We start from the raw sequence: 22,108 nt of genomic DNA on the forward strand, positions 1-22,108 counted from the left end.
TAAATGTTGGTTAAACTGTTTAATGTTTTTAACTGTGGGGTTTTTTAAACACGAATTTCCTTGCAAATTGTTAAAAAGCTTCTTGCTGTTGTCAGTGGCCACATTCACTGATTTGCAGCTGTTTTCAGATGAACCTGGCTGAAGATCTTGGAGATCACAGACTTCTCACTGATAACAAGGTCAATAGCTGGCAGGTTGGGCATGTCCCTGTGGCTAGTTACAGCCCCAAGACACAAGCCTGCAAACCGAGAGAAACTGCCACCACAGAGCACATTATTGGAAGACTTCAAAATAGAAAAGCAGCTGCTTTCCAGCTTCTTATACTAACAGAGTGTATTAGCAGACTGCATTGCATTTAATTTTGATCAGTGCTGTGTATGCACACTGCTACTGCTTAAAATGACATCTACCACTGTTTAACAACTCACTTTCCACCTGTACCCAGAAAACAGCTTTTCTACACACACAGCTCTTGCAAGGTGTCTCAGCAGATCAGGTTACTCACAGGAACTTACTGAACTCTTAAACATCATGGCCAAACCCTTTCACACTGGTCTCAACCAGTGTCAGTGATAGTAACACCAAATTAATGCTTACATTATCAATTCTCTGCTAGTAAGATGAGGTCTGATTCAATCAGATTACAGTTAATTGAAAGATTCCTTTACCTCAAAAAGGTTTGGATCACCCCTTTAAAAAGAAAAAAGCTTTATATCAGCTGTGGCAATCATGTTTTAGTGAGTGCATCTATGGCTGGAGGTGAGACATGCCAATACAGAATTTATTACGTTACCAACTAGCTTGGTAAACGATACCTCTTTCTACAAGACCTTTTCCCCACAGCAAGGTTTGGATAACTGCTTTTATCTTGATACTTCAGCACAGTCGCTATTCAGAGCACCAGAGGATGAAATATGTCTGTACATTGCAGGCTTTTATAACTGTATACTACACTGCAATGGCGTGTGCACACCAAGAATACATAGTTTTAGATTGTCATGCTTAGAAATGATACAACTCTTTATTACAAAATAATGACACCATATTAGAAATAATATTTTCACAGAAATGTGTGTGCTCTACAGTGTAATATTCTGAACTATTTTCCATTTTGGAGAAATTACTTTTTAAGACCTTTTATTTAGCACCAATTTGAAACTCTAATTCTATACTCAGTAACAGGCTGCGGCTCCATTCTGTATTTACTACATACCTAAAGCTGTCTTTTAGACACTCTTCATGTTTTTCCATAAGTATCTGCTACTAATCATGATGAGATGCCCCCACTTAAGTTAATTTCCAGTAACAATTTCTTGTGCTGGTTTTAACATAGGCTTGGTATCAAAGCCCTGTTTTAGAAGTCTGATTGATTTACAGAAATACCTCAGAAAATTAACATCCAATAGACAGAAAGGAAATTGTATCTTCTGTATCAAATTAGCATCCACTTGTACTAAGAGACTAAGACAATAATATTTTACAGAGCTATCTGTATGCTACGCACTTACATGGAAAACAGTAAACCAAGGACACTGGTGGAGCTTAAACACTACTTGGGAAATTAGTCCTCCTTCCTTGAGGAGGAAACAAACAGAACACATGAAAATTTTTGCCCATGTTCTCAGTAAATGTGCCCAATTGCCTCTCATCTTTCTGCGCTTTGCAAGATTACAATTGGAATACAAAGACTCAGTTATCAGGTTTTAATTTAATTCAGTTACTTAATCAGCAAGAATATAAATCACTCATTAGGTGGAGAATACTTTGGGGGAAAGGAATACAGCAAGGAGTCACGTGTATTTTGTTGGTTTTCTTCACAGCCACTCTTGAGATTCTCTGTCACATCTATAACTCCTCGTAAATTCCTAAATATAAAGGAAACCCAAATTTTCTTTTTACAGTTTAATCCAATCTTTGATGTAGTTGTAGGCTTAACACTGAGGAATAATTACAAAAGAAACATTATACGTTTTATGAGATATTAAACTTACAATTTATCTTTTAATATCTACTTCAAAGACTATTTGACCGGAATAAATAAACGAGAGCTTCATGGCAAGAAAAGCTATGATTTATGAAATATTTTATTATTCATTCTCTTAAGAATTTTCTTGAGAATGCTGCTAACATCTGGAGCTATGCAGTCCTATCCAACCATTTTACTCACAGTCAATTAGAAAATTATATCAATAATAATGTAAAATAAATTACCTAGCTTCTCTTCCTGGAGCATAGATTTCAACGTTCGTCAGAGCAACTATGTGTACAAACAGCACTGTAGTGTTTTTCATTAAGCCTTAAAGTCAATTAAGCTACGAATTGGAACAATCATTCCTCCTTTGCAAAGTATTGATATTTTCTTGGCTGCTTTCAGGCCTTTTCACTACTCAAGGAGAGATTTATGCTTGACAATTTCTTTCTGATTAAAATGAATCATAACTCTAGAATTCTAATTTCCTCTTTTCTGAGCAACAAAATTATCAAACAGTTTTAAATTGATTTTGAATGTCATCGTGCATGAACAACATTCATTTTCAAGATATCAAATGTAAAGCTATACTGATCTCTCTTTTATCTGCTTTTGCATACTTCCTCTCTCTATACTTACGTATTTAAAGACATTAAATTGTACAAATATAATCAACTATACCTTTCTGTAGAAATTATCTGACAGACTTGCTAAACCAATCACATTAAAATTTGTCACATTTTACGCACGAAGCAATTACCTCTCTATTTGTAATAGTAATAAAGAAGAATCTGCTGTAGTTTAGAAAGAAAAATAACTGGAATACTGTAGCTTGCAAACAAATGTCAGTTGTCTAAAGTAATTAGCAAGTTTAGGTGGCTAATCCCTTCTCAAATGGCTCAAACTCTCTATAAAGCAGCTCTTTTGACATATATTGTTAAAAAGTTTTCTAGATTTGTCTTCAGTAGTCAATTAAGATCAGTTTGAATTTGTTTTTAAACATCCAGAATAGCAGCTGATCAACAGAAAAAAAATCGTCTCTCATCATTCCTGCTGTTTTCTGTCTTAAGAGTTGGATTCTTCCATGCCATTTAGCTTTCCCATTTTCTCACATAATCTTAATTTTCAGCTTTCAATATAAGCAGACAAGCCGATTTTTAACACTTTTTTTTTTGGAATAACAACTTATTAAAAGTACATCACGCCCAAAGAAGAAGAGCCATATTTCCACAGACACTTACTTTACCGTACTCCAAACCATGAACTCACAAATAAGCTCACTAAGGAGACCAGGCTGGATGGTTTTCCTAAGTACTCTTACATATTCTGTACTTCATTTCTGAATGCTGCATTACAGTCAGTGCCACACACACACACCTAACATGTATTTCAGGCCTTAGTTTAATAAATATCATCAACCAGATAACTGTACCAAACCTTAAAATAACAACAGTTGTTTTTACATCTTTAATTCTTTCGTCTTCTTGCAAAACAGAGTTTTTGCAGAACTTTCCTTGCTCCCTTTATAAGGAATTACAAATGTCCTGTACGAAATGAGGATGAAAAAGGAAACGTTGTTTGAGACATTCAAACCTCAAATTTTAAAGCATGCTGCCCCAGAGAAAAAAAACAGTATAGGATACACATTGCTTTTGGTAATATATTTGCTATAATTACAGAAATCCCAATTGTATTATTAACATGGTACACTTACAATACAAACACATTAGCATTCCAAGTGGCAACAGTATTTTGAGTTGTAAAAGCATAATTTGTGAAAATTAGAAGAAAAGGGTGTTTGGACATTCAATTGAAGAGTAGTCACTTATTTAACAAGTTTCCACCCCTCAAAATATTGGACAAAGACAGTATTTATAGCACAGCTCAGAGACACATCAAAAACTCGTAACAAACCACAGTCCAAATAGGTAGCACTACTGCTGTCAAAAATACTGAGCAACGCGAACATGAGACTTTGTAAGGCTGCATCCTAAACAGATTTTTTGTTGTTATTTTTCAAATTGATTCCAAATTGAAAAGTAAACCTCAAGCAAACTCATTTACTTTTAATTATTTTGCTTTGCCTAGGAACAAAAGAGACAAAATACTGTGGATATTTTAAAGTTCTTTATAGCAAATACAGCTACAGCTTGAGAATTTGTCTGAACCGTATGCAGAGATTGTTGACATTTTTCTGAAACTTTAATTTTAGCACGGATTTTTCAATTAACAACTTCCTGCTCTGTTCTAACACCTATAAGCTAAAAATTAATATTTTATGTCAATATTTTAATATTAGTATCAATCAACCAAATTAATCTTTGTCTCTGTTTTCAATAACAGACTTTGGGGCAGGTTTTGTGTTTTCCTCGGGATTGCTTACAATTTGATGTAAACTTTAAGCTTCTTGTAATTCATCAACTAATTCTCTCCTGGTTACACACTCCAAGTAATTAAAGTTCAGTAATAACTTATTCTTTCTGCTCCAGCACCTGCATTTCATTTGTTTATTTTCCCAGAGTCATAAATCTGAGGGACTGTCAAAGTGCCATAATATTAGTGCAATAATCAAAGTTAATTAGTCCCTCTCAATAAACAACAACAAAGCCATTACAAAGATGCATTGAAGGTTTTCCAGCTACCCAGTTATCAGATGAGATTCTTTTCTGAACAATTAGAATTTGAAAACTGTTAGTAAATAAAAGTAGTGTTTCTGAAGTAATTTGAAATTCAGTGATCTTCATTCAATTACCAATTCATTAACTCCTGGTGAGGTAATACAGATACTACTAAGGCAAGTATTTCCTGAAGTCCCATTTCAAAATGTTCAAAGATAAGCTCAGAATTAAGGGAGAAATGTGATATTTTTAATTAAAATAAGGCCGCACTGAGTGTCTTTTATTCTAAGTAAAAAAGCTATAAATACATATAGCTCTATTTAATTAGGCTAGGGCTACTACATTCGAAAGACAGAATACCTCCAAATCCATCTCTGATGGAAGGGAATGGACAGGCAAACTTTAAGCCACATGCACTATGCTTGCCCAGATTGGAATTCTTTTGGAATTTCATGTCATTGAAAATGTCATTGAAACAAAGACCAAAAAGGCAGCTTTAATGTGAAGTACTAAAGGGGAAAGAAGATATTTTTCCTTCCCAATCCTTTACTGTAAATCATTAGTATCATGAGAGCAAGAGAAAAAGGTCTAAATGCAAAAACTTTGTTTCTTGAAGAAACTTGTGGTTACAAAAGTTAGCAGTATTATAAGCATCACTTGTTTAGAAATACTTGTAAATAAGCACTGTTTGTTTTGCACTAATAAATACCATCTCTAGACTACTTATGTGTAAATATTAATACTACTGAGTGCTCTCCCATATCATCTGGGAGCAGCTGAAATATTTTCAGAGCTTGGGAAATAGACCTAAAACACTCATCACTATAATTCTAGCAGGACAGAAATAAAATTCCAAGAACCTGACCCTGCAGTTTATTACTCAAGTAAAGTGTATAGGATTGTGTCAACAGATTATCTCAAGTCAGCAGTCAAAGCATGCTTGGGCAAAACTAGTTTGCTGTCCTTACCAGCAAGTAAATGATTGCGGGAGGAATAAATTAAAACACTGAATAAATTTTAATAATGGACTTAGAAGACCCCCAAAAAAGGGGGGAAGAGACAGCTAGGAGTCAGAGAGAAACAAGGGAATAAAAAGTACTGGGGGGCTTGTATTAGCATGACAAAGTGTAGAAAAACGAAGGAGAGGGAAGAAACAGGAAGGAAAAAAAAAAACATTGAGACAGACTGCCTAGCAGCACTAGCGTTTTGCATGATGGACAGGGAAGATAGAAAAGCATTTTTGGTTTTGAAAAGTGTAAGGATTATTCCCCATAATCTCTCATAGTACATAAAGTACAGGCAAAAAAAATGGCTGTCTGATACCTAAGTGTGTACACTCTCCTTCAGTGAGTTACACATTTTAGTTCTGGAATCACACTGTCCTACAACCTGTGAAATATGCCTCAGTGGTTCTTTCAAACTTTCTAGCCACTACAAAACTTCTGTATACACATAGATAACAACATGCAAAGCCTTGCAGCCCAATGTGATCGCATGAAATATCTGTCACAAGCACCAGTGACTGAACAACATATTACAAAAATAAGATAAATGCCCTTTTCCTTAGATCTTACATGAAAACACATCTATTTAACTGTTTGTACTGCACAAAAGACTTCACATCCTGAAAAACATAGCTTAACGTTGGACACTTACCCATTCCCCAAGAATGCGTTGTACAGCATCATTGCCTCTTGACATATTTCTGCAGGCCAGGATAACATAAGCCCCATGCAGTGCAAAAGACTTTGCAGTTTCAAAACCTATGATAAAACATTTTCCCCGTCAGAAATAGATCTCAGTGACAAAACAGCTATAAAATTACCTGAAAGGTGAGCCACATGCTGAAGCACTCTAGCCCTACCTGCAGTCTGACTACATGCCTGCTAGTCACCTGGACCCAGCTTTTCAGAGCACGCATGGAAAAAGGCACAGACCTCACTTTGAACAGGGTCTTAGGGACTGCAATTGTATATATTGTGCGAGAGGCTTGAACCAAATTTCTCTGTCTTGGTGTCTTCAGTTAGAAAGAAGAGCTATACTTAACTCCTTACTTGTCTAACTGTGAAGAATAAGCCAAAAGGCAAGACTGCAAGACATTGCTGCAAGTGATTGAGTATTCTGAGACCAAGATCTGCATACTTTAGATGCACAGCTGGCCTTTGACACAAATTTGAGAACCACCTGTGGCAGCATGAATCACATAAGGGAATAAGAATAAAAATCACATGGGGATAATTGCTTCTTTTTCTGATTTGACCAGCACGCAACCTGTCAAACACTTCTGCACAAAAACAGGGACCTGAGAAATACGCAAGCGTTAAACCACTCCCAGGAGACAGCTGTCGAGTTCATTCTTACAAAACGAGGTTTTGCCTAGGTAGATTAAAATACTGTATTAGATTATATTACCCAAGCACTTTAAAATCTTTCCTAAAATTGTTTAAATACCCCATACAAACTCACCTCATTTTTTGTCCCTTCATCAGTTGATGGGGAACAACTTTTCACAAGTGTTCTCGTTATGAATAATCAAATACCACGCAGTTTCAATATACTGGATGAAGTATCATAGAGCTAAATGGGTGACTGGATGAACCAACTGACACGATGAAAAATTAAACTATGAAAAAAATCCCTCTTTTGGGTAACTTACTGGCATGACTTAATCTGCAAACATATTCTTTCTGAATCTAAAACAAGAGGGCAGATAGTTCACATTTCACTGCAGTTAAAGTGCAGCATTAACGTATATCAATTTTTTTCTTCCATACACAGAATACAGTTTCACAATGAATTTCTAAGCCTCTGTACACAATCTTTTTTGCAATACTATTAATCAGTTTTTCCCCATTCTGAATTTGAGCACTTAATTTCTCCTTTCCAAAAGGACCCTTCAGATTTTGGATTGATTATAGTCAGTTAATTTGGGACTGTTCTGAAATTTGAGGAGATCGGTTCAAATTATGGAAGTGTCCACCAAGAGCTGCAGCTATCTCCTTTTGCATCATCTGCAAGCTATGCAAGTGTGCTCTGTTTCACTGTCCAATTCATTAACAAAAAGCTGCACAGAAGTTGGTCCAAGATAAACCTTGTTTAATTGGAAAGATCTGTGACAATTTACACTAGGAGATGATGAGTTCTTGGGAGTGCAAAATGCCCATAAAGTGCAGACTTGAGCCAGAAACTGGGTTTCTATCAGGGGTGAGCTAGCACATGTTTGTGATCTATTCAATAGTATCACTGGGTACCCATTTCCATGGAGAACTCTTAACAGTGAAAAACATTTCCATCTAGCTGAAAGAGGCATAACGTTGCTTAATGAGTTCCAATTAGACAAGCTTAAACTAGAAAACGAAGACTCAAACTGAAATGCCCAACAATTTGAGCATGTGAACAAGTCAAAGAGAAGAAATATTTGTTGTAGCTTTATGACATGTAAAGCATATTCATGTTTTCATTTTAAAAATTGTTTACCAAAAAAACTATTAAGATAGGTTGTCTCACTTCCAAAACACCCTGGAGCAACAAAATTCAGAACACAAGACATAACTTACGTTATAGAAGCAACAGACATCAAGACAAATTTAGACCATTTTCTGCAATTACATACTTACGGTATTTAAGTCCATGCAATTTTCTTGTATCACTTTTAAAGCCATTCATTGTACCAAGCAACTTTAATTACCTGGGTAATTCACTGCATGCACATGAATTCAGCTACAGCATATGCAAAGATTTCCCCTGTTCCTAATTCCACCTTAAGTGTATTTAATTAGAATTTTTCATATAGCTAATGTAAGCTAATAGTGCCGTGGTACAACATGTCTAGCTGTATGCTTCCTGTTTTGCACAAAAAACACACTTATTTCTACCAGCTTATCACATTGCTAAAAACTAGATGGAATGCCTGGGAACATTTTTTTCTGTTATACAAAGACCTAAAGCTGACAGCCAGTTTAATTTGCTAAGCACGATGATGTTTTGCTAACTCTACCCCATGTCACACTTTGTACAAAATAATAAATTCCGTGTCATTCTCAGTTACAGTTAATAACTTGATTTTCATTATAAACTAAACTGAGAAAAAAATAAAATTGAATTAATTACTCCAGATTTAGTTAATAATACCACCTGGATTCTTCCCTACAAAGTTGAAGTGTTTAAAACCCTTCCTCTCTGCACTACCACTGTACTGTTCTTCACCCTTACACAGACATGTTCTGAAACTTTTCATGAAATTATGTGCTTAAAAAAAAAAAAAACACCTTTTTGGAGAATTTTTAACCAACAGTTCATCCTTCCACTCAAAATACAGCCACAAGCCAAGTGGTGATGGGTCCACCCCAAACCACAGAATTATTTCCATTCAACCACTGAATTACTGTTTATAGGTAGGGATTGCATGTAACTATTACTATTTTGTCTTCCTTTCACTTAGTTTGTGTAGAGCATAATCCATAAGAGGCATTTTCAGACTGCCAGATGAAATTTATTAAGAATAAGAGGTACCACAATTACTACTTCACTGGTGTTTACCTACCAACTTGCTCAGTCTTCTCAAGACTTCAGCATTTTAGATATTCCACAAAAATAGATCTTCACAGGCCTGAAAGTCCCTAATAAGCAGTAAAATTAATTACCCTCACAGTTTAAGAAACAACTACGAAGGAGCTTAGAAAGCTGCAACTTCAAACTGAAACTTGTGAAGCAAAATTTAGGAAGTACCTTGGTATTTGACTCCTTTTTACAGCTTTAGCAATTTGTTTCTCCTGCAAAAATTTACTCGTCTTCCCTCCTCCAGTGTCACACACATAGAAGGGGAAAAAAGCTTCTCTAGTAGTGGAAAACTTTTATCAACAGACTCATTGTGTTAATCTAAGTTCGCCTACACCATTTGTCCTTCAGCACAATGTAGCTGTGTTGTCAACAGAGTAAGTCTTTTTAAAACCTTAGCCTCCCACAAGGCTGAGTATTTTATGTAGAAAACTATTTAAACTCTGTAGAGAGAAGCCTTACCTGTCTATAAAAACTTCATTGAATCAAAATACACATTGAATGTGGTTTCATACACCGAAGTTGAATCACAAACATCAAAAACTCTCAAAAACACTAAAGCCTCCAAACAAATTCACAGTAGGGTTAAATAAAAAGAGAAATCAAAATGCTTATGTTAAGGAAGTGCCTAGTTGATAGACTAGAACCACCACAATTCTACCCATAAGTGCAACTTGTGAGTTCAAAAGAACCAAGGGCTTCTTTATAACAAGTTCACTTTGAGACTGCAAGCACCAGTATGTGCTGTTACAATAGCACAGCCCTTTCACGAAGGAACATTAACAGCAATGATAACTCTTTCTCATGAAAAAAATAATCTTCTCCAGTGGTGAATCTCCCCTGTACCGCAGTGCTGATGTATTGATGCTGCAGAGCTGATTTGACCCACGCAGAACAGATGGCACCGTCCACTGCCACCAAAACTATTGTCATTGACATTGCGCCTGGCTCCAGCAGCAGGCAAAGGGTGTACGACAGCAGGAGCCTGTGCAGAGCCCAACATGTTGCTGTTGTGTGCTCAATTTCAACTATTCATATCCTCTGGACTTCAAAGCAAGCAGCACCAAAAGAGTTGCGAGACTTGAATATACTTTTATACATACTAGTTGTCAGGTTTTTTGTTTGTTTGTTTAACTGAGGAACAGGATTTGGAAAAAAAAGAGAAAAAAACAGAACATACTTGAACATTAAGGACAGCCAATTACAAAGAACAAGGCAGACACTCCCCCAATTGTTTTAGAAATTGTTTTAGAAAACTAAGACAAACTTCAAGCAATTGCCCTGGAAATCTCAAGAGACAAGACCTTCCTGAGGCTGGCTACTCTTGCTGCTGTTGCTCTAGCTGAATGAGCTCTAATTTGACACTCATGAGTGACAATATTGGTTAAGAAATGCACGAGGATAGCACATTACAGCACAGCTCTCCGCATCAACAGCTAACCTAGAGGACGGATAGCAGAACTAACAGGAGCTACGTGGACAGTAAGTGTGTGGGATTTCCTAGAGGCTTTTAAAAGCCTTCAGCCCTTTACTTACATTGTGCTTTTCAAAGGCTCAAGAATTAACACTTAATTTCAATCTGCATGGTCTATGATCATTTTTGAACCCCATGCTCTCACATTCTTGTCTATCTGCCATTGACTACTATCAGCAAGGTTGGGGAAAGATTTTCAGCTAATTAATGAGCAGTTAGCATCATTCAATTAATGCCAACTCAACATACACCAGATGAGTATATGACTCCATCAAGCAGTGCAAAGTCCTCTATAAAACAAAGTAATTCAGTGTGTGGAAAAGTAATTCAACAATTTCTTGTTTATATCAAATTGGACAGCATGGAGTCCATTTTGCTTGTGGGGCAGTTTGTAAAGAATTTGCATCAGACATTTATATGTTTTAAAGCAACATATTTTTAATTCCCAAAATAGGCAAGAATGTTTTAATACACAAGAAGAAATTCAAAAACATTTCAGAAAAGCACAAGACTTATCAGCTTCTCAGCCTTCTCCGAGACACTCCGGGATACCTTGGATCCATCATTTACAACCCATTTGAACAGCAGTGATGCCATCTTTCTTTCCAGCAGCTTAGTCCTCTATTTAAAAGCCTACAGGGTTTGTTTGTTTTTAGTTTCTTCAAAATCATTTCTTCCCTTCTCTCCATCGATAGAAGAACTCTGGAGGCCCTGAGATTCTTCCCTTGTGCTTCAGTAATGATTTAAAGTGGTGATGACTCTAGCCTTCCTTGAGCCCTATGTCACAGTCAGTTTGAATGTAAACTTGTAGTTTAAGAAGAAAACCTTCTTTCCTTCCACTACAGTAAACAGCAAAATCAAGTAAGTGAACAAAAGTAGTCTATGGAATTGAGAGTGAAAAGCATTAGCCTGTTTGTATTACATATTTCTGGTCTTTCGTACACTGATGGATTACTTATGGACCGTAGAATAGTGAAAACCAACTCTGGTTTTGTAAGCATGAACATTTTGTACCACTAAAAGTGTATATTACTTTCCCAGCTGTAGTCAGTTTGTTTTTTCCACTACACTGTTCTCAAACTTTCATGTTACTTTCTGAATTACAGCAAACACCTCTTAAGTTCTTTATAAACAGAAAAGCCCAATTTGCAAAGTAAAGTTAATTTTCAGAATACATCTGGGTCGTTTTTTTTTTTGGTTGGTTTAAATGTCTATATTTTCTTTTAATACAAAATGAAAGAGAGAGACTTGTACCAAGTCATTCCCCTATAAACTAGCAGCTGGAAGATCAGGATTTCCCCCCCCCCAAATACGGTATTATATTGCAAGAAAAAATCCTCCCACTTCCCGTGAAAAGGAAGTTTACTTGTACAATTTGGTTATTCTTGGGAAAGGATGATAATTCTACATAACCTTCATATAGTAAAGGGGACAGATTTTAAAATTATGCAATCCAGAAAATATGAAACCTCAATTAAAACATTCTTGACATTAAGCAAATTTTAAAAGAAAGCATTTCGGCCTCCTTCTTTCAAGGGCAGTACAGCCACAAGATCGAGAGCATGTGTTTAGACAAGCGTACAAAACAAGCGAACTCCTTCCTTCGAGCAGAAGTGATACAAAAGAGAATGTAAAAAGCAGGATTTTTTTTTTTTTTTTGTCATCTCCTCGCTGTGAGTTTTTTCCAGGAGAGAAGAAGAAGAAAAAAAAAAACTCAGAAACTTCCTCTTGAACTCAGCATAGACCAATACACAGCACTTCAGTTTCACATGGGTTTTAAGACTTTTGGGACAAGGAAAGTATTCTTATTCTATTTGGCCAATATGCTTCTACAGTACAAATCCAACACCTAGCTAGAAAACCTAAGCCATGCAAATGGCTAACACAGTCTTGGCAGTGTTAAGCCAAACAACAGAGCTCAGCATGCATGCATGTTTTTAAACCCTGAATATTTTGATAAGCCACAACATTTTTTAATCAACCATCAGAAGCTCATCTGCAACACCGGATTATCATCTAAAGCTCATAGCTGATTTTCTTCTTAAATTTAAAAGTAATAAAAGTATCACAAAACTACTTTTCCAAGCAGACATCCTCTGCTTTGAAAACAAAACCTTTTTCTTGGATCAACAGTAAACTTGAGTTTTAGCTAAAAGGGATGGAAATAAAGAAGAGGACACAATTTTAAAAAATACATATATAAGTTTTTAAACATGCAACCTAAATGAAAGGCAATTTAAATCCAGTTTTACTACAAAGGAGAGTAAACTGCAGAAAGGTTAAACAGTGAAGAACAAAATCATCTTTATAATACAAAATAGATTCATCCCCACTGCTACTATCTCAGCAAACAGATGAGTTGTTTGTGACTTTTGAGACCTAATCAAGAGAACTATAAATGGAAAAGAGACTTCGCTCATATGCACCCCTAGATTTACTTCAGCTTGAAAGAACTAAGCACCACTGACAACAGATCAGATTTTCTCATTCAATACAAAGAGTAAAGCAGATTCAAACCTGCTAAAGCAATGAGGAATTTGGAGTTATGTAAGCTGCTTTTCTGGTTGAATACTGCAATACTGACATGTGATTTAGGGAAGAATCTTTTGAGACTAAGACTATCTTTGCCTGTGCTGGTGACTTAAGGGTGCATCATCCAACAGATCTTTCATTTGGAGTGATGGCAGCCCTATGTGAATCATCACATCATTTACTTCTCAGAGCCCCAAAAGCACCATGCATTCTGCATCAGAATTGCTTGGCCACAACCATACAGTCTCAATATGGCTATTTAGGATAAAATCTTAGAGAGACATTTTTCAAGTTGCTCTAAATGCAAGTTCTCAGGCAAATAAAATACCAAGATATTAGCAGACTAAATTTTAAAAAGCAATTTGCGTGAAATATTAATGGTACCTTTGCTTCTGTTTGTAGGCACATGGTAACACCACAAATTGGTATTTTTCATTTGAAAGTTTGTTGTTATATGAAGGTACATCCTGCCTCTCCCTTTATGTATAGATTCGACAAAGGTGTTTTTCTTGGAGCTGTGAGCCACAGAAAAAGCCAATGAAAATGAAACAGGATGACTAATGGATTGGTTCTGTTTTCCATCCAGCCAACTTAAAAAAATATGCACTCATTGCACATTACACTTTGCAATGTACTGCTCTGGGCACGGAAAGTTATTCCCAATAATAAGCGCACTGCCATTAGTATTGTCAAAACTCAAGGTATTGTAGTTGATCTGAAGGTATCACAATACTAAATATATAATCCCATCAATAAAGAATAATTTTTATAAAGATCTGTGTCTCAGTTCCTCTAAATAATTAAAAACATTTCATCCAAGGCAAAAAAAAAAAAAAAAGGTAAATCTGAAGACACTGCAAGCCAATACAAACAGTGAGTACATCAGGTGCATTCATTACAAGTACGTCGCAAGTAAGAGCCACAAAGTTGCAGCCGGATCTGGTATCCACTCTAGCTCTACTGCCCAAAGATTTCTACCAGGTCACTTTAAAAAACACAAGACACAAACACAGCTTGGACTTCAGTTTTAACACAGCTGAGAAGATTAAACACTGACAGTTATATCAGCTATCCAAAGGCATGGTCTAGCCCAGACTCAAAACCACATTTCCTATCCCTTACGTTGTAAAGGTGCTACCATCCAATATAAACATTGCAGTTACAGCCAAGGGTTCCTGTCTGGAACAAACCCTCTGGTGAAACGCAGTGCATTGTATCAGCCCAACAGAAGTTACCATGAAGTAGCATTTTTACCAATTCTCAAGTCATTTGCAGACACAAACACTTGTCATATCTTAGCATCACATCTACAACTGAAGATTCTTCTATTTGAACTTTTTATTCTCAGTGTTTCTTCAAGCATAGAATAAGTTCATGTTTTCTTTTGATTGTCTTTGAAAATGACAGTGTGGCTTCCTGCAAGCAAGTCAGACAGTTTTGCCTAACACAAATCAATTATTGCATTTAAAATAAATATATTAGAATTTGGCTTTACAATGTAATGTTAAGAGAATTTCTTAGAGTTCCATTTTTTCTCATTTTCATAAAATATTTCCTTTGTAACAGATATCGTACCACAGAGGGAAGAGAGGCATCTGAATATGCAGCAACTCCACACGTAGCTTTGAATTTTCTAGGAAAAAAAATAGCCTAGAAGTAATTCTAAATATATTATTACCAAGATAAGTTAAACAAAAAAGTTGCATATATTTTATAAGAAACCTAAGCTAGCAACTTTGCCCTAAAATGAGCAGGAATCATTTCAGTGTGACTTATATTCCCAATTTTAGTTTAAAAAAAAAAAAATTACTCTATTCAGAATTACATGTTTATATTCATAAGGGACAAACAAAATATTTTGTTAGACTACAGTTAGTACATTCCTTTTGTTTTTACTGCAAAATAAACACTTTCAAACTAACCACTTAAGCAAAATCTAGAGTAGCAGAAAATGGTAAGTCTGCTTACAGTGTTAAGTCAACATCAAAGTAGCATCTCAAAGAAACCTAGATGACATCCAAGCAGTCAAATTTGATGTGACATTCAGACCACACGATTTCCCTGTAAGTAACCATTCCTGAGTGTTTAGTCAAACAGATAAGTGACCAGGTTTTTGTTTATTTAAATAAAACCAGTCTATATGGGAGTGCCGGTACTTGAACGCAGTATTAAGGAAGTAACTTTTTGTGCATGCTACTGTAGCTTCATTATAACAAGGCTGAGGCAAGCTGCAAAGCAATGGCAACAGAAGTCACAACAACCACACACACACACAACAAAAAAAAAAAAACATTAAGGATTTACCTAACGTCAGTAGCAAATATCAAAGACCAATCATAAAGAGACTCCAGAGTCTAGCTAATCCTCACACCCCCTTGAAGGGTTTGCATTGTGTAAAAGTGCCAGCATAAAAGCATTCATAACTGGGTTTATAAAAAATTCTGATCAGATATTTAGAATCAACTAGGTTATGAACATGATTTTGAGGGACTATTTCCTTCAGCTCATCTCCCCAAACAAGTTTTTGGAGCATTCTTCCCCACTACCGCTATTTTTAAAACACCTTCCCACACAACCTTTCTCAAATAACTAAAATAAGACCAGATAATTTAAGACTACCTTTGACAGTCTCCGTTGCTTTTTTTTTCCGTTTTTTTTTTTTTTTTTTAATAATCACATTTAAAAACATATTCTGAGTTGAGAGGAATGGGACTGGCAAACTCTTTCTCTAAAGCTGCTCTTTGCATCAGCAGTAGCTTTAGGCAACACAAGAGCTTTTCCCACCAAAGCAAAAATGGAGAAAAAAGCCAGAAGTTGTCTAGTTTCTTTTCAAGTGCACTTCTGTTCTATAAGCCAACAGTATCATAGGTTTCTGTACTGCTGAGCTGAGCCCTAATTAAACATAACAAAAAAAAATTAGTTGCATGTTTTGAATCTCCTTTTGGCAAGTACAACAGTGCAATGTTAATGTAAGAAGTAAATTTAATAAAGAGAAATATTTCATCCAAGGCAGAATAATTAAAAGTCATACTGTGCTGTCAGCTAAAGTGCTAGATCCTCCAAGCTTTCTTTAATCTGTAAACTATTTCATGACAAATACTCAGTTTTATGTAAAGATACTGAAAAAGTACTACAGCATAAATCAGACCAAACTTTTTCTTAAAACAAACTTGATATTTATTTAGATCAGTTGCACAAACAGTTTTAAAATATATACCAGACATTTTACAAATAAATAATAAGACAAGGTGCTGTCCTGAACAGTTTACAAATTAGGTTAAAAAAAAAGATATCTTAGAGAAATAAATATACATAGCTACATCCCGGCCTAAAGAGCTCACACTCACGTTGTAGGGGAAGAAAAGGAAAAGATGAGCGGACTGAACATTAAAACACTGCTTGATTTCTGGCAGTCACTACCCACCTCTGTCCTCGGGGAATGTGAGGTAATACAATTTGCTCGGTTAAGCAACAGAGGAAGATTTTAATACAAGAGCCTTTTCAGGATCCTGTGAAAAGAACTGAATACAGGAAGGATGCAGTTCATCGCTCTTTCTGGTGCAAGCAAAGAGATAGCTAGCAAAGGGCAAAATAACAGACTTGTAGGTTTGGGAATGCACAGTCCTGAGTTACCTCCGTAAAATCCTACTTTTTCTGGATTAGATGTTATTCAGAATGGGTACCAACCTCCCAAGGTTCAAAATTGGCAAACCTTTTGGGTGTGCTTTAAACTACGAAGGAAAGAGGGAGATGGGAAGCTGTTATGTAATTCAAATGATCCATCATGTGGTTCCGACATACAAAGTAAGGCAGGAGATGGAGTTCTGAAACAAAAGATGAAGAACAAGAAGAGTATTAACAAAAAGTGTCTATACACAAAAGCAAGAAGAATGGAAAACAAGCAAGAATTAGATGTCATTAAAATATAATGTAAGGCCATGGGCAAAAAAAAAGTCCAAATCCTCTTTGCCCCAGTTTCAAGTAGGGCACGAAAGCATATCATGCATCTTCTCCCACCGCAACTAGGGTGTATTTGTGTAGACGAACACATTCGAAGGCCTGTTTGCTAACAGCTGGAACACTGGCAACCCACCCAAAATCTGACGGATTTGTGACTCAATCTTCTCTAGTAAACGGCCTATTAAAGCCACATTTTTTATTCCAAGATGTTTTTTCATCTTCCAAAAAAATTGACCTTGCCAGTTTGAGGAAGGGGATGTTAAATACCGAAATACATAAGCTTATAAAATCTACATCTGTAAAATACAAAAAATTGCCAGGGAAAAAAGCATAGAAAACATTCCAAACAACCTACTTACTGGTTTTGTGACAGTGATACTGTACTCTAAAATGGTTGAGTCACGACATTATTGTGAAGCAGGTTAAAAAGCATTACTTCGATTGCTAGCCAGGATCAAGCTGAATAATTCACTCAAGATCACACAGAAACCAGGAACTGGGAAGCCAGGAAATTGTCCAATTCCTGATCTCATATTCAGTCTGCTTTGTCCTCGACAAGTTCCCCAGGTAAATGACTCAGTTTGTGTACATCAGAGTCTATTAAGTGATATTTGTTCATTAAATTACATCGTACACCATTATGAAGCATATTTCTGCCTTACATTCTTGACACATAAATACTGCTGAAAAACAAGTTAACAAATACAAAACCAATCACAAAGTCTAGGTCTCTATTCCTTGGACTACATTAGATTGAGAAACAGATACAGTTAAGATGCCTTCTCACAGATCCTAGACTTCATTCACCTAGGATGCCAAAAGCATGCTGCCAAGTAGGTCATGAACAGTTTTTACGTGCTCTTCACCACGTTTCAGTAAACCAAAAAATAGTTCAAATTTACCTTCAGAGTTAAAAATCCTTCAACAAGGATAAGATTTATACCTCTCAGCAACTGCTTGCAGCTGGATACAGACCCAAACAAATACTTTTCCAAAGAGCCTTCTTTACTCACTTCTAGTTGCCGTATTTTCTACTCAATATCTCAATTACTCATTCTGCTGAAGAATTAGACTTGTTCTCAATGAAGTATACTTTCTATCCCATAACAAAACAATCTGATTTCCATTTCAAATTGGAATATGGACATTGACATAATCTGTAAACTTTGGTCAATTACGCTAGCCATAAATTGCTATATATGTAGAAACAAGATTAATCACATATTTCCCAAAATCCTAAGTAGCACTCAATGTCTGTAGCAGAAGCAAGAAACACTGCTCATGCTTGCCAGTGGCAGAGGTTTATAATCAAAACCTCTCAAGGTTCCTGGATCTCTGAACACACAATATAGTATTGTTCTCTAATTTGGCTGTGTTGGAAGGGAATTACAGATACTCCTTGCAAGTTTTTACACAAAACGTCAATTTTTGCCCAAAGGCAGCTTTCTGAATAACCATCACAAAAACAACCCCCCCCCCAAACTTTATGAACTGAAGTTTAGATATCAAAAACAAAAGAAATCCAATTAAAGAATATCTGATAAAGCTACTTAAAGAATAAATAATGAGGAGGCAAAAGATATCGTCTACAATGATATTGTAACAGACATTTTTTCATTTTTTCCAAGCAACATTAATTCCTCTGACCCTCAAGTTACAGTGTATGCAAAAGAAGTAAAGATATCCAAAAGTGAACTGTGACGGTTGGTTGTTTGCACAACTACTATTACTGTAAAGAAAGTAGGACAACAACTAAGAAAAAATCCAATCTTACTTGTTATTTCAGTATAAAGAAGACATTAAGAATAGTAACTTACAGACAGCATCCACAGTAGGTATACTTAAATGGAGAATAAATGTACAGTATATTACTACAAAACCATTCAGATTTCAACAGTCAATTTGTAGGGAGTTTTCTGAAGCAACAGATAAAGTAGCAAAAGTCACTGTGTAGAATACAGGAAGAAACCAAAACATAGAGAAGATGTTATAAACACACGAAGTGAAGCTACAGAGCTGAAAAGAAGGCTATGAAGATCTCACGTACTAAAGATAAAAGCCTATAAAAAACACAGGGGAAAAAAAAAAAGGAAAAAAAGATCTTTCACTGAGGAGGAAAAAAAAAGGGAAACAACAGGAAGGCATATGACTGGGCATGGTCAATAACAGAACCAAGCACTGCAATTATCATTAAACTAAAAACAAGTCAGAAGATGAAACTGCTTTTGGCTTTGCTTTCTCTGGGAATCATTAAATACAGCCAATATCATATTCTTTTATTTTCTTAAATCACATCTTGTCTTTCAGAAATGTTTGCATATTGCAGATATTAAGATGAATATAAGAACAGTTTCTCATAGTACTATTCTCTTCATATTCTATGATTTTGGTAAAATTCTGGCGTCATTAATTTTAATAGGAGTTTTCTACTGACTTCAGCGAGGTCAGGATTTCATTCTTCATCTTCCCAAGTTCTTACCTGTGTCTTTCACTTTCTTCTTGGTGGGGATTACTGTTTCAGACTTAAATTTCAAAACCTTATAAATCCTAGACACAGTCAATCATGAGGAGCTTAAAAGGGATGCAAGATACTGCAAGCCTTACTTTTTGTGATCTTACTGCTTGGCATAGGTATAGATACTAAGAATTTGTCACCTGATTAGCCAAGAACAACACATCAGTTAATGTATGTGTTAATGCTGTAACTAGAGTTGACAGTATCTAGAAAAGTTACTAGATGTTTGGGAATAGACTTCCATTAGAAAACAGTACACATTTATAAATTTCTTCTGTCCCCACCATCTACAAGCATTCCAAAAAAGATAAAAATGTACATCTGAGATTACTTAAAAAACTCTTGTCATGCAATCAGCTTCAAAACATGATGACACAAGATGATGCAGAGATTACGTTCTGTGTCAAAGACAGACCAAATTATGCAAAAAGATCTTTTCATTTTTGGACTATGAAATATGCAGCGTTATAACAAGAAAAACCTTTGTGAAACTAAATATTTCAAAAGACAGGAAAACGATTAAGTTATATTGCAGCACATTGAAAAGTCTTTAACGCTTAGACAAGAAAGTGAGCACCACATACAAAGGCTCCTGTTCTACAGATGTGTTATTCCCCTGTAAAATGAATTCCAGAAAATATAAGCACAGGCGTACAGTCCAATCCCATCCTTTGTGAAAAAGATTCTATTACAAGTAGTAATCACTATTGAACCTTTCCGCTCAGATGTAATTTCTTACATGTTACAACAAGTTTCACATGCATTGTGAATTTCAGCCAAGGTTGATGAAGTTCAATAACTTGGCTAACCAACCATGTGTACTACTCATTACAGAAGTAATAAATAGATTCATCAAAATGTTCATATTGCTTTTTCATGTCCATCTGACACCATTTTCAGCTTATTCAGTAAGAAAAATAAATTACGTAAGTCCAAGAGGACCTTTTAATATTTACAGTATGTAACAAGCAGACAGTAGCAGCCTTATGTAAAACAGAGCAATGCTAGTATTCCACAGTATTAAGCCAGAGCAAAAACAGAGTGGTGGTACTCATGAGAGACTCGATCACTATGACCTACCATAACTTTCAGAACACACACCGTAAATTAAAGTCACGAAACAAGAACCCTCTTCTGTTGAGATTATTCAAAGCCTAAAAAAATAGCTTTCAGTACTTTAATTGTTCAAAATACATCAGGACTAACCCCTGACTGACAGCTACTAACAACCATGAGGAGTTAGAATGTCCACAGGCACTTTACTTTCCCCTCCATAAACTGTGCTTTTCTATACCAATTACCCACATAATGTACTCTGGTTTAAAAAAAGATAGTAATAACAACAACAACACACTGCCTGCAAGATTCAGCCTCTCCTGGAGAAGAACTGTACTCCCATTCCCCCAAAAGCTTTGGTACAGCAAAATTCATACCTACTAGTAAGTTTTGGACTTCCACAAAGAAAATACTTAAAAAAAATAGTAAAGCAAGCTTGGATTTTTAAGACATTTAAAAAAAAAAAAAAAAAGACTCCTCTACAGACATCTGTAGTTTAGAGAACAGGTATTTCTGTGATTTAAGATAATCCATGCTGAGTTTGGTCCACGCACGTGGATCACAGTACTTTAAAAGTAAGCCTCTGATTATTCTGAACTATTTTTCCGTGAATTCTTCAGTAAGCAAGCTGTTTTTCCTCATGAGAATGAGTAAGTCTGTAGATGCCACAATACCAACATGAAATCAAAAAGAACATTCCTAAGTATTTGATACTGAACTGTATTAGGCTAAAGGATGACTTTTTCCTCACCTTCCCCACCCAGCCACATTTTAAAAGGGCTTAAAACCAAACTTTCAGTGATACTGGCAAAGGATGGCATGAATACAGTTCTAAAAAACATAACTGTGCTTGCAGAAGGTCCTGCTGTAAAAGTTACATCTGCAAAACTGTTTTTTTCATGAGGAAAAAATAGTTACCCAATAGAGGTTATTCTATTCTGCCAGTGCAAAGCATTCATGCAACTGGCTGCACCCTGGCCAACAGTGCTTCTCTGTTAACACACTGCGCTGCTTGCGGTAGTGAAGCACATGATATATGCAGTATACGATTCACACACACAAAAAAAAGCTACAATATACATCAAAGAACAATTCTATCATGCTTTCAAAAGCGCAGAACTATTTCATGAAAATAATGTCAGGGATAGCTAGGACTTGCCCAAGAAAAATAATCCAAGGTGATATATATTGGTCTGTCTGCCTCACAATAAGTTTTGAAACCAAACATTCATAAATAATACCCACTCCAGTTCACCACATGTGAAACACTTCCAGCATGAAAACATACAACCATGCAAAGGCTGTAATAGTTCATTCACCACAAGTCATGCTGGTTAAGTGAGAACACAAGATGCATCGCAGCAAAGCTCCAGTACTTCTCTTCTCTCTGTACGTCATGCTACAATAGAAATACATACACAAAGTCT

General features: G+C 35.8%; 1 protein-coding gene across 13 annotated transcripts in view; it reads right to left on the reverse strand.

The window, feature by feature from the left end:
- Window positions 1-22,108, reverse strand: part of WWOX (WW domain containing oxidoreductase) — a 510,587-nt gene that overhangs the window by 475,313 nt on the left and 13,166 nt on the right. For all 13 annotated transcript variants that reach the window (XR_013938395.1, XM_080552528.1, XM_080552522.1 and 10 more), the window contains exon 5: window positions 6,244-6,350. Coding sequence is in view for 12 of the 13 variants with exons in the window: in XM_080552528.1 (XP_080408654.1) it covers window positions 6,244-6,350 (107 nt within the window). In the remaining variant the exon portion in view is untranslated. The remainder of the gene's footprint in view (window positions 1-6,243; window positions 6,351-22,108) is intronic.

The sequence above is a fragment of the Anser brachyrhynchus genome, assembly GCF_964034855.1.
Source record: "Anser brachyrhynchus genome assembly, chromosome: 12".
NCBI lineage: Eukaryota > Metazoa > Chordata > Aves > Anseriformes > Anatidae > Anser > Anser brachyrhynchus.